Below are 14291 nucleotides of genomic sequence, written 5' to 3' on the forward strand. Positions count from 1 at the left end.
ACGTTCTTATTGATCCCAAAGACCCCATAACGGCAGCTAGCCTCCTACCGTATCCACCCATTCCATCCCTATCACGCTTTCTCTACACACACACGACAACGTCCTCGTTAGCGAAGACGATGACCTCAACCACACCATACCGTGCAATCAACCTGGGCGCGGCTTAAGAAACCTTAATATACCCTTCTTGTAAAACGCCATGCTGTAGTCTCCAATTAACTCCTCCTCCAATTCAAACGGGAATTGAAATTACAACTGCCTGAGACGTGGTTCGACCCTCAGTGCTCTCAAACTAAAGTCGTATCCGTCAGGCGGGAGTTCGCCTTCAGCCGCTCCTCTAAGTACTTCCTTTGGTTCGGAATGCCATCTGCACTCGCCCCCTATAGTCCTGTCTTAATCCGACAGTGTATATAGTAATAAGGTATAAGTACTAAAGAAATGCTATGTATATTAGCTTTTACCCGCGGTTTTTTGTTTTGTTTTTTTTAAGCAATTCTTGTTATACACCAATATAGGTAGAGATGTCTGCCAAATTTTAGATACATACAATTTCTTAAGAGAAAGGTGAAATACCACAGATAAAGCAAAAAACACCAAGCAAGGTGTAATTTATATGTACAAGGTTGGAGGAAGTGATGTGCAGGGCCCCACATACGGGAGTTGGTTATACGCCTGCTGACTCTTGCCGTATGATGTTTGCTGGCAGGAAGCGAGCAGGCGTTTAATGGTGCTTGTGTGTGGGTATATGCACATCACACACCCTTCTCAAAATACGAGTTAGTTAGTTATAGTTAGTACAAGTGCAATTGTCTTTCAGTTATTTCGGTGGTTTTCCTAATTCTAAATAATCTGTGCTAATATAAAACACTAGGCTACAGAGACAAGAATTGTATAGAGCCGTCTAAAAATATCTACCTTGATTTCGCGCCAACTCAAATACTACGCCGTGATTTAGGTACAGAGTGAATTTAGTAGCATAGACAATAGTTTTCGTTTCAATTTTAACCTAAATAATTTAGAAGGTCTATACACTTGTGTAAATCATAAATAATGGACCGAAGTACTAGATTCAGCTACAGTAATCCTAAGGAACGCGCCTGGACGGGTGTCACAGTGTTTTCTGCGTATTTAGTACTTCTTATGGTGGAAGTATACATAGAAATATTCGAGAAGCAAACACATTTACGTGTGTACAACAGATTATGCGAAATTGTAGGTTATGTACAGAGTTTTTTTCAACTATAATAAAGATGTCTTATATATTGACTATAGTTTTTAATATAATAGAATTTTATTTTATTTTAATATCTAAATATATATAACTCAAAGGTGACTGACATAGTGATCTATCAACGCACAGCCCAAACCACTGGGCGGATCGGGCTAAAATTTGGCATGCAGGTAAATGTTATGACGTTCGCATCCGCTAAGAAAGGATTTTGATTAATTCTACCCCCAAAGGGATAAAATAGGGGATGAAAGTTTGTATGAAACTTTGTCAATTTTAAACCGATCGGGCTGAGACTTTGCATGCATAAAACTACTATGACGTAGGCATCCCTAAGAAAGGATTTTGATAAATTCCACCCCTAAGGGGATAAATTAACGCGAGCGAAGCCGCGGCCAAAAGCCAGTATTAGAATAAAGCACTAAAAGTTTCGGTATAAAATTGTGAAACTCGTTTTTTGAACGAACTTTTTAGCATTCCATGGTTTTTTTTAAGGATGATAATGGATGGTGCACCTGCTCTGCCGGTTTACGCTGGCGGGACACTAGTGGAGGATGATAAGATGAACATGAGGTCAGGTCAGTTAGCCCATCATGACAAATTCAACAAGAATTTATCACTATGGATTCCAGGGCGCGCGTCAACCTGATATGGCTAGCAATAAGATCATCCATCGTGTCTGCCGGGTCCATCGTGTGGCAGAGAGGGAGACTCCGAGCAGTTCCCAGGACTGACAAGGGCGTAGATTTACAGAGCCCTTTGTCGACATACGTGAACATTCACCTTCACTGCTCGTGTTTCTCTCCCTACCCAGACAAATCTGGTAGGAGTTCTAATATAGAACTTACTGTAGTTATAAACAGGCCAACGTGCTTTAGATTGCAGAGATTTTGCTGGTATACCTCTCGCTCCCACTTCGACCGTATATAAATTAAGCATATAACCATTTTTCGTTAATTCGTTTATTTTATTGTATGATCTTTAGGTACATTTGTATCCCATGGTATAGTCAGCAGGTTAACACCGATAACAAAGTTTTTTTTTATGGGACTGGAATGGTAACCTTCTGACGGCGAACTTGATGGTAAGTAGGTACCGTTGCCTTACCACAAGGTCTACCGTTATTTTCCAATACATGAACAGCACGTACATACATCACGTCATCATGTGATGATCGTGATAAGCTTTATGCGTTGTTATTCCTGACGTCAATGATGTCAGGTGTTCTTACCCTGATATATACTTACCTTTAACGTACCCTTGACACTAAAACATATAACTTTCTCAGCTCACCTGATGGTAAGTACTTAATCTCCTCCTTAATGTGATTATATGTCACAAAATTTCTACAAAACGCACGGTGGAGGAACGCCATTCAACATTATATACATTTATCAAAGTATCGGGTACAAACGAGTGACATCTTTTGAGCAGTCTTTCAAAATTAGTCGTCAATAAACAGTTACAATTGTACACAATTGAATGAAATGACCATATAGTTGTATTAATTTAATTTCCAACATACATGCTTATAATTACAATAAGTATATACAAAATATACACACACACACATGAGCACAATATAGTTAACATTTAAATACAAACTTAGATTAATAAATTAGGTCCTAACAATGACATGACTATGCCAATTGCAGTGGCGAAATCATAGGACGGGACCTCCAGGTCCCACATTGTTATAGTTTCTTAAAATGGCTAAATACATTACTTTAGTTAACTATATAATAATAATAATCTTAATAGAATTCACAAGGTGCCATCTAGTCCCAAATTAAGCTAGATTAAGCTTGTGTTATGGGTACTAGATAACTTATACAATTTTTTTTTATACATTGAAAACACCCAGTCCGACACAAACAATCCTACTCAGGAATACGAATGTTTGTGTCGTGCGAGGAATCGAACCCGCGACCATCGCAAGTTACGCGCTGTGCTAAACCGCTAGACCACCGAGGGTGTCTATTTATTATCTATAAATATAAGATTGGCTTCGCATAAAAACAAGTAAAATACCATAATTGTATTTCACAAGATCTGCCGCCATATTATTACGCTACTATTACCGAATCAGGGATATAAAAGAGTTTTTCATTGTTATATAATACTTATAATATGAGTTATTTTATGTATATACTAACTAACCTAGCAAACGTTGTTACCATATAAATTGACGTACTAATATCGCCGTAAAAAACAGGGGTTGATCGTAAAAGGGTGAAAATTTTAAGTTTATGTATTTTTCAATGCAAAATCACAATATAATAAAAATAAATCAGAAGTGAAAAAAAAATGTATTAAATATATTTAATACATTCTTTTTATTTTACTGTTCTATCATTGAGTACACCAAATTTCATAAAAAATCGGTAAAGCCGTTTCGGAGTTTGGTGACAAACACCACGACACGAGAATTCTATATATTAGATTTAAATATAACGTTTGGAAGGTATTTATAACTACTTACACCAACAGATTCACAATTTGTCAATGCCCCTCTGGCCCTTAATGTATGGCATAAATAATAGCTAACTCGTGAAGTTAACTAACTATGAAACCCTGACGTTGATTAAAAGGACCTTATAGTGACTACTTACCTATGGGGCTGTTCAAATATTACGTAAGCAGATTTATCACAATTATTTACCCCCCATCCCCCGTTGTCAGCAAAAGTAAGCAAAGCTCTTACCCCCTCCACCCATGCTTACGTAAACATCTCTCAATTAATGTATTGTTTTTTTAGCAAAGACAATGTGAGGGTTGCCATTCGTGTAAAAAAGTAAATTACGACCGATGACGTAATCATCATACAGACTCCCCCACCCCCATGTCATCCAAAATAAGCAAAGAAAAGACCCCCCGCCCCCCTATAGTGCTTACGTAATACTTGAACGGCCCCTATAGACCAGCTCAAGGAACCCTGCTAATATATAGATTCTAGAAGCTTCCAGAACTATCTATCTGCTATTTCATCGCTCAACACTTCTATGGGAGAACAATTATCAAACACTTGCCGTAGTATCTCCTGGCAGTATTCCTTCTCTTCTATATATGAATACTCCAGCTCTGGATGCTTGAGATGATCTTCTAGCACTTTCTTCAGGTTCAGACTAGGATCCCTGGCTTGCTCGAGAACGATCGGTTCCAGGCCTTCGACTAAGGCTAGGAGAATGCCAAGGAAGTGTTCTGAAGTGTCATCCCTTCCTGATCTAAGTTGTTCTATGACGATCCGGACTACATTGTTTTGGATAAATTGTTCTGGAAATACAAAACAACAAAATAATTATATATGTCAGGGTTCACATCGATATTGTCGAAAAATCTGATATTTAATATTAAAAGAAGTTAGTTTCATTATTACTCGGTATCGTTAAACTAGTTGCGTATAACCCCCACTCATATCTTCTCTGTATAAAAGGGAGGGTTTTTGTAAGCCGCGGCATTCGGTCTTTGAGCACAGGATGTGCTGGTTGTATTTTAAATGCTAAAGTGAATTGTGTTAGAGACATAGTTAAATTAATGTTATAGAGTTGTTATTTTATTATAATACATACTTTTACTAGTACATAGAGTTGATATATCTTACATATATAACCATGGCTGGATAACTCACTCACAGCAGAGCTTGTATCAGTAATATTAGACAACTGATAGGTATATTATATAAATAAACATTGACGATATATTGACGACCTCTGTGGTCTAGTTTGGCACACCACCTTACTTCCGATGGTCGCTGGTTCGATTGCTCGCAGCGCACAAACATTTTTATTTATGTGGTTCGTCGCGAACTTTCTAGATTAATTTTATCGTTAGTTTTTTTATATACCCTCAATATCGATGTTTATTACTCGTAACGCATAACAATAGCAGTCGTACAAGCTGCCATGCACACGCCCAGTTGTATCTGTGACTACGGCGCGAGTGTATGTCCATCGTTGCGAAAATTATCTCTGCATTCAACCTCACCTCACGTATTCAAAGACCGGATCTACCGAAGATGAATCATCAAAGGCATTAGCAGAACAAGGTACGAGTGTGCATTATATTTGCTATTGTCTACGAGTTTTTGAACATCGATTTATTCGCATAAGTCCCTATGTAGAATAGAATAGAATAGAAAATCATTTATTCAAATAAACTTACATTGAAGCACTTTTGAATAGTCATTACATTTTATAATCTACCGCTCGTTCGGAAAGCTGTCTCATCACAAGAAGAACGAGCAAGAAACTTGCGTGTTGCTCTTTTAAATAATTTTATTATTACTTTACATTTTTAAGTTTAAGTGTGTGAATACAAACCACCAATTAGCACTAATTCAATTAAATACTCAAATAATACTGTACTGTAGAATAAAGCCACCGCTATTTTGGATTGGTGCGTGCTACTTTTTTTTTACGATGATAATGGAATGGTGCTTTCGCCTGCGCTGACGGTTTACGCCGGCGGGGCACCAGTGGAGCATGATAAGATGAGCATGAAGTCAGGTCAGTTACCCGATCGTGACAAATGCACCAAGAATTGATCACGATGGTTTCCACGGGGAACCGCGTGGATGTCAACCTGACATGGTACATTGCTAGCAATAAGATCATCAGTCCACATTACTAACAATCCTCTTTCCCCCCCAAATGCTACATTATGAGTGTGAATGTTTGTATTGGTCTGGGTGTTTTCAATGTATATTATATATTTACAAAAAAAATGTAACTAAGTATTTATATCAATTGTCTGGTACCCTGATAAAACAGGCTCTGCTTAGCTTGGGAAAAAAATAATCCTGGCTTTTTAAAAATATCTTTTTATTATACCTTTCGCCTCAGCGTAGTGATGCGCGAGGTGCCGCACTAGGAATGCGACGCGGGTTCGTGCGGCTGGTTCTTGGGCCCGCAGCAGAGTCGCCAGCACCGCCGCCCCGCCCTGGCTGAGTAACTCGCGCGCGGCCGGCTCGAATTCACGGCACACGCCTGCAACAAGTATGGCATCATTATTGGAAATATACAAATAGTTTTATTGGAGCATAATCAAATAAAACTATTTGTTTTGGTATTAATTTTAATTGCCTGTTAATAAAAATCTTAGACGTATAGTACAAATAATCATTTAATAATTACGTGAAACAAAGAGAAATGGAAATAATATTTATTGAAATAGGCACTTTTAAATAATCATATTTTTTTAATCTACCACGCATTCAATACGTCAAAACATCACAAGAAAAACGAGCAAGAAAAATGTTATTGAAATAAATATAATATAAGAAGTAGGCATACGATAAATCAACATAGAAACTGCTACGCACTCTTTCTTGTGCATCAGATAATATTGCCAGCGTTATTGCTAAAATTAAACTTACGTTTAGGTTTACCAATTCAATTTACAAAAAAAACAGAACTCACATGATATAGCATACAAGCATTTAGCGAGCGCGTTTCCCCGTTCGGACTGCACCAAATGTATCAGGACGTTGAGGAGGCCGCACTCGAGGGCTCTGCTCTGGCAGTACGGGTTGTTCTGGCACGTCTCCGCCAGCACCGAGCTGGCCCGAGCTCGTACTTCCTCATTCTCACTACCATAGCAGATTGGGAAGACAGCAAAGCCTCCCATTTTGTAGAAATCTGTAAAATAAATGAATGTAAAATAATAATATTATTATAAGGCTGAAGAGTTTGTATGTTTGAACACGCTAATCTCAGGAAGTACAGGTTAGAATTGAAAAAATATTTTTGTGTTGGATAGTCCATTTGTTGAGTAAGGCGTTAAGCTATATAACATTACGCTACGACAAATAGAAGCGAAGCATCAGTGAAACATGTTGCAAAAACAGGGAAAATGATTCATATTTGAGGACTTCCGTTGCGTGCGCTGCATAAACGGTTCATAAGTTACCCAAAAAATATGCATGAAGTGTTTTTAATAACCACACGAACGAAGTCGTGGGCACTGCTAGTAATAACCCTGGTGAATTTACACAGCGCCATCTAGTTCCAAGCTAAGCAGAGCTTGCGTTATGGGTACTAGACAACTGATATAAATATATTTGTAAATATGTGCATAATATACATAGAAATGGGGTTAGGGAAATTTTTAGTAATGAGGACTGATTACCCCATTGCTATCTATTGTACAATGTCAAATTGACATCCATGCGTCCTCCAGGAAACCTTGTGGTAAATTCCTGTTGAATTCATTACAATAGGCTAACGAACCTAACTCATGCCCATCCTATCATCCTTCATTGGTGTTAATCCAGCATATATGGCTAGCGCAAACTGGAAAAGCAATCCTCTCTTCTTTGTTTTCCCTTTTCTTCTTTACACTTCGCTTCTTCTTTGATTATACAAAAAAGAAATAGGAAATATCAAAAGCACATACCATTAGCGACATCAATATCATCAATGAACTCCAGCAGGTTGTTGAATGCCAGGTCCACATCATTGGGCAGCGGTTCCCCGAGTTGGATGCTCCTGATCTTCTCCGTCTCAGTCAACACTTTGATGGAACTCTGCAGCACTTCCGCCACATTCACTGTCAAACTCTTTAATGCCTCCTCGAGGAATTTGCGCCTCTGTGAATGATTAATTAATATATAAAGATAATTATAATTAAAAAAAATATATATTGTGTATTTATATTTATATTATATTATGTATTTATATCACTATTGCCCATAACACAAGTTCAGCTTAGCTTGGCACTAGATGGCGTTGTAAATAAATAACCCTGGACAATTAACACAGCACCATCTAGTCCCACGGTAAGCAGAGTTGTTATGGGTACTAAACAACTAATATAAATACTTAGATATATTTTTTGTAAATACATAGATAACACCCAGATGGATACAAACAATGATACTCATGAATGTTTGCACTGTGCAAGGAATCGAACTCGCGACCATCTGAAGTAAAGTGGTGTACTAAACCGCTGATAAACCGCTACACCACTGAGGCTGCCATCACCACAATCACCGAGAAAGAAAGTTATCAATTGCAAGCAGTCAATGAAAATTATAGTCATGACAGGTAACTAAATGTTCCAAATTCTTCCAAGACTCAGTTTTTTTTTAATTAATCTAATGCTGTTGACCACAGCTTGCCATTACTGCTTCACCAAATGAATATTGAACTTGTCTTAAACTAAATGAATCACATTACTCTTTGTATGGACAATTTATAGACATTTTCAATATTTTATTCATTGATGAAAGTGATTGTTTTTTTCGGACTTCTCTAATTCCGCAGCTAGCCTTTACAGCTTCATCAGACGATAGGGGGCGAGTGCTGATGGCACTCTAAACCTGCTTAAGGATTTATGGAGCATCTGAAGACCAACTTCTACATGGCGAATTCAACTTTAGCCTGAGGGCATGGCTAGGTGATTGAATCTCGACTTAGGCCATCGTAATATCAATCCCCATATGAACTGAATGGAGGGTTGACTGGAGGGAGGAAGATCAAGAGGACAAGACTCACCTCATCATCCATAGGACTAAATTCTGAGTTCCCTGGTGCATCTTCTGCTTTTGTTGCTTCCATTGCAAACCTCAGGAGACCCTGTAAATTTCATTTAGAAATAACCTATATGCAAATAAATGTAAGTGCATAACTTTTGAAAGTACTTATCTCATGTTTATTGATAATGTTAAAGATAAACACTATTTATAATTCTTTTTTAATTCTACCACTTATTCAGAATGCAAATTCAGCACAAGATGAATATGTAAGAAACTAGCAAGTGAGTCCTTTTAACAGCTTTTTCTAGCTTAACATTTTTAAGATTTGGTGCAAGTACAAAGTACCCAATAGAAGAAATTCACTTGAGTAAAATCTTATTAATATTATAAATGCGAAAGTTTGTGAGTATGGATGGATGTTTGTTACTCTTTCACACAAAAACTACTCAACGAATTTTGATGAAACTTTACAGTAATATAGCTTATAACTAAGTTCTACCCAGCCAATACACTACCATATCTTACCCTACAACTGAAATACTGGTTACAAAGCAAGTTGCTTGTCTATTGAAATAAGTAAAATAGTAGAAACCATGGCAATGACTCCTAAATCTAAAAATCTTCTTCTACCTTCTTCTATGATTTGATTCTCTTAGATGATTTTATCAATTCATTGCCTCAATGAAAAGTTAACGAAAAATTAACACAATATTTTTGGTCCAACCAGATTCAGTCTTTCTATAAGTTGAGAAAGGGAAACATTATGATTTATCACGCTGTATTAAATCAGTTTATTATAAGGAAAATTAGTAAATATACGTAGTATATCTTACCTGGAGACTCCTGGGCTGCCGCGGCTGAACAGGAACAGATCTCACATCCTGACTTCTGTTAGGAAATGTTAGAGCACCCGCTATTTGGTTATTTTCAGGATTTGTACCCATCATTTAAGACAAATTCAGTACAACACCAAAACTACTGACTGCAACTAATAAGACAAATATTCCTCAAGTGAGTATACATATGTTTATATAGTAGACTAAAAAAATCATGTATGAGTAATAATACGCATAAATTTAAAAAATTACATTATTCAACAGTACAAATTCTCCAGAAACTTCAAGAACATTGCCCTCAGTTTTGCGTTCAATAGTTTTTTTTTTCGTTCTGTTCATCCTCTAAGGAAAAGGCAAAGGGAACTACGCTCATACTGCCATGCGTTAACAATTTTGACATTGACATTAACACTAGTCAATCAAAAATTACTATTTATTAACGAGACTTCGTTGCAATACGTAAACCTTAGACACCATGCCATAATTGTTATTAATTGTGTATTCTGCTATATTCTACCATGGTTGCATTGTCCACCCGTCAAGTGATGGTACTAATTCGGAGCACAAAATTATACCCATTTGTCAAAGAAGTCAACAACGATATAAAAAGATTTCTTAGATTAAATTGTTTAAAAAATGAAATTACTAAGATTGGTTGATTTTTTTATTGCAAAGTGTATTTTACTTAAACTTAAGCAGTACGGAGTTATAAATACTTTTTAACTATTAATTGATCACTATTCAGCCCATTATCTTCAATGTTAATTGTTTGATAAAATTAATAACGCTTTAAATTGACAACTATGCTTTCCTTGTGAGTATCTCTTGGACCATTATCCTATTTGTAATTTACATTTTATTCTCACAATATAAATATTTACAACTATATCACAGATATAAAGTAATTTAAGATAATGTTCATCTTTGATAACATAATTAACTCCTAAGATAAGCTATTTGAGATAAATTAGATGCAATAACATGTTTTCGCGGCATCAGTAACGAAAACGGTCACACTTGAAGACAACGGTTTTTTTTTTAAATACGCACGAGGTTAAGGTCATAGCGGGGCTGAAGAGTATTGCAGGTCAGTTCGAAATACTTATTTATTGTGAAGTTATTTACGACCTAATTGCCGGTTAACACGCGGACTAAATAAGTTATTACTGTTAGAAAATAACTTTATTTAACTTCGTCACCTTTGGCATTTAGCGTTTAATTGCAGTTTTATTGTTGTAATCTAAATAACGTTAACTGGTACGCTTAATGGATTTTATATGACAATGGAATGGTATTGTATACGCTGGCGGGGCACCAGTGGAGGTTGATAAGATGATAAGGTCAGGTCAGTTAGCATATCGTGACAAATTGACCAGGAATGTCGATGGTTGAATACGATGGAGAACCCACCTCTCGGCTATTTCTGCCGCCAATCAGTCTATGTACTTAGCTATGTATCTGAACTGAAGACTCGCCTTATATACCGAGGCTTTTCTTTATGGATGGTAAGGAAAGGGCGCTTCCGCCGGCGGCAATGGTTTACGCTGGCAGATTCACCAGGAATTTGTCACGTCCTCCACTTTATCTTTATTTATCACGATGCTTTTCAAGGGGAACCGCGTGGAGGTCAACCTGACATGGTATATTGCTAGGTATGGGGTCATAGGACACATAATCATATAATATAATTATTATGTTTTTTTTCTTCTATTCTAGTGCCACCTCCCACCTCTTGTCTGTTCTCCACTACCCAAAGGTTGTCTGAACGAGATTGCATAAGCGATATGGCCGCATTTTGTACCCTCTTAATTGTAATTACTTTGTTAATTTTAATTAATGTAATTTTCCTAGTGCAATAAAGAGTATATAAATATAAATAAATATATTTAGTTCTCTCAGTTGTCTACTCATAATATAAGCTCTACTTAGCTTGGGGCTAGATGGCGCTGTGTTAATTGCCCTGGGTTTTAATTATTATTTTTAATATTTTCAGGAATGTCACCACGTGAAAAAGAAATAAAAAATGATAATCAGCCGATTATATCGTAAAGAACCCGTCCAGCAGATATTAATCGGCCGCCTAATCGAAGATGACTTGACGCTCTTTCAATGATTGCAGAAGATTTGAATTTACTACCTACATCACTGTTATACAACCCAACAGCACTCCTCGCAATAATTTTACTAGGATTTAGGGTTGTATGAATTTTTTAATGCCAAACCATAAAAGAAATAAAATAAAAAAAAAATGTCAAGACTGTAAAAAAATATATTAAGGGTGGGTCAACCTTATCATTGAGGGATATGAAAAATAGATGTTGGCAGATTCTCAGACCTAGCCGATACGCACATTAAATTTTATAAAAATCTATTAAAGCCTTTGTTTTTTAGAGTTTTCATTTTCAAAATACTGTTTTTGCAACCTTGAAAGACTTATTGTTTTTGATTAAATTTAAATACCTATAAATATCTTCCCACACCTTATCTTTGTATTTACCGCTAGCTGACCCGTGCAACTTTTTTTTTCTCCTCCATCTTTGGCTTTGCCTTCGCATTCAGCCAATATCAAAGTTAGGGAAATATACACAACTTTGTCTGCATTACACTTACTTGACATTTATATATGTCCAATAATTACAGGTATCTTTCTAAATTATAACCTATATATTATTATAATATATAAGCTATATTACTGTAAAGTTTCATTAAAATCCGTTCAGTAGGTTTTGCGTGAAAGAGTTACAAACATAAGTACCATACCATACAAACTTTCGCGTTTATGATATTAGTAAGATATAGTTATTCGTAAAAAATAAATAAATAAAAAAAAAATGTCAAGGATTAACAATATAAAATAAATAATGTATAAAAAACACGATATGTACCATTCGTATATTATTGTTTAAGAATAATATTATGTTCCAAATACTTTTGCGCGCGGCAACCTAGACGAGACGTCGAGCATTCAATCTATAAATGATCTTCACACCTTATCTGGCTGCTATATGGCGCTGAAGTAGCAAAATGTTAAATTTTTCTTTTTATTTTTATAAAAAAAATAATTTAAAAAAAAATTAATAGTAACCTATGTTCATTCTAATACCTCCAAACATGTGTACATTTCATGATGATCGGTTAAGTAGTTTTTGCGTGAAAGCGTAACAAACATCCATACTTTCACGTTTATGATATTAGTAAGGATTTTATTATAATTCTTAATAAAAGGTGAAGAAACTGAGACAATTTCATTGTACATTCCTGTTGTAGATGCAGGTCTACGTATGTATGTGTATTATTATTATTATTATTATATTTATTAAAAAAAAAAAACCAAAACCAGCGTCGTGGCACCCCGTCACGACATATGCTGAGCGGAGACCTATTTGGTACTGTAAAATTAATTTAAACCGATAAAATGTAAATTAAAATTTAAAAATTATTTTCAGTGTACCAAATAAACAATTTTGTTTTTTTTCTTTCTAGATGCCAAAAATGCATCACTGGTCAGAAGACAGGCATTTGATCTAAATAGAAACAATGTCTGTATAGACACAAACAAAGCAAATGAAGCCTCGACAACTTGACTATTATGTCGGACAGTCGCTACTTGGCAGGTGTCAACATTGTCTAATAATAGTCTTGTGTATAGTTCACTAAAGAAATAGTTCGCAATAGCACTCCTAAATTCGTCTTTAGGAGTTCTATTACGAACTATTTCTCTAAGTGAACAAGTTCGCGAAACGCCCGCTCTTCTGAATTCAATATTTTGACTCTAATGAATTAGTGCTAGTTCGTAGTTTGCATTCACATATTTCGATGACCTCGGCGGTCTAGCGGTTGACCGCCTTACTTCCGATGGTCGCGAGTTCGATTCCTCGCACAAACTTTTGTAATATATGTATAAGTATTTATAAAACAAATGTATATCTATGTATTTGTATAACACAAGCTTTATCTATCTTTATCTTTAACTTGGATCGAGATGACGCTGTCTGAATTGTCCTGAGATTATTATTATTTTAACTTGAAAATGAAAAGTTATTATATAATTATTTAAAAGAGCAACAAGCAAGTTTCTTGCTCGTTCTTCTAACGACACGGCTTGAGCAGCAGTGAGGCAGGCAATGATCAGTAGTAATCACGAAGTTTGCAGAACAGCAACGAACTAAATCGATCGCTCCGAGTCGCGAACAATTATGCCCAAGACTACCTCATAGTAATTGATTGGTAACAATAAAAATAAACAACAGTGAACATCGCAGCAGAGCGGGTCAACAGAAACCGCGGACAGCTTGCATTGCGTGGTGTTACCACATGCAAAATATAAATTTACCCGAAAAAAAATTATATTTCTTTGTAAACTGGATGGCTACACGAAGGTTAGCCAAAATCGATTAACTCTAAGTTTTATGACGATCCTATACTAAACGTATTTTAAGAATTTGAACTATAAACGGTTATGAAAAGAAAAAAATAGTAAGCTTAACATAATGAAATATAGAAAACAAATTAATAACAACACGGACCATAAGTTTGTGGAAAAAAAAACTGAAATAGCAAATAATGACATTAATATAATTAAAGTAAAAAATCCTTATATTTTGCAATACAATACACTATATCGTGATCTCCAATAACCAGACATTTAAATTAATATCGAATTCTAATTTTCAGTTATTTATATTGATAACATGAACGTGGCGACGCAACCACAGTAATATTGTTTGTAGCTTAAAAGCTTATTGTAGCTCCT

The 14291-nt window shown here is 35.8% G+C and overlaps 1 protein-coding gene across 1 annotated transcript; it reads right to left on the reverse strand.

Moving 5' to 3' along the window:
• Positions 1-4144: 4144 nt before the first annotated feature.
• LOC131848855 (hsp70-binding protein 1) lies at positions 4145-9707 on the reverse strand. Its single transcript, XM_059198802.1, has 6 exons — positions 9536-9707; positions 8722-8802; positions 7622-7814; positions 6646-6864; positions 6058-6213; positions 4145-4501 (listed from the first exon to the last, which is right to left on the reverse strand). The coding sequence occupies exons 1-6, from the start codon at positions 9647-9649 to the stop codon at positions 4197-4199; spliced, it is 1068 nt and encodes a 355-aa protein (XP_059054785.1). The 5' UTR covers positions 9650-9707; the 3' UTR covers positions 4145-4196.
• Between the last annotated feature and the right edge of the window lie 4584 nt (positions 9708-14291).

This window comes from Achroia grisella, unplaced genomic scaffold (genome assembly GCF_030625045.1).
Source record: "Achroia grisella isolate CSIRO2021 unplaced genomic scaffold, CSIRO_AGI_Agris_v1 utg598, whole genome shotgun sequence".
NCBI classification, from domain to species: Eukaryota; Metazoa; Arthropoda; class Insecta; order Lepidoptera; family Pyralidae; genus Achroia; species Achroia grisella.

Coding starts and splice junctions, on each gene's coding strand:
- LOC131848855 (XM_059198802.1), bottom strand. CDS start 9,649: ATGATGGGTACAAATCCTGAAAATAACCAAATAGCGGGTGCTCTAACA. Junction 6,865..7,621: donor TGATATTGATGTCGCTAATG/GTATGTGCTTTT, acceptor TTTATTTTACAG/ATTTCTACAAAATGGGAGGC. Junction 6,214..6,645: donor ATGCTTGTATGCTATATCAT/GTGAGTTCTGTT, acceptor TACTTGTTGCAG/GCGTGTGCCGTGAATTCGAG.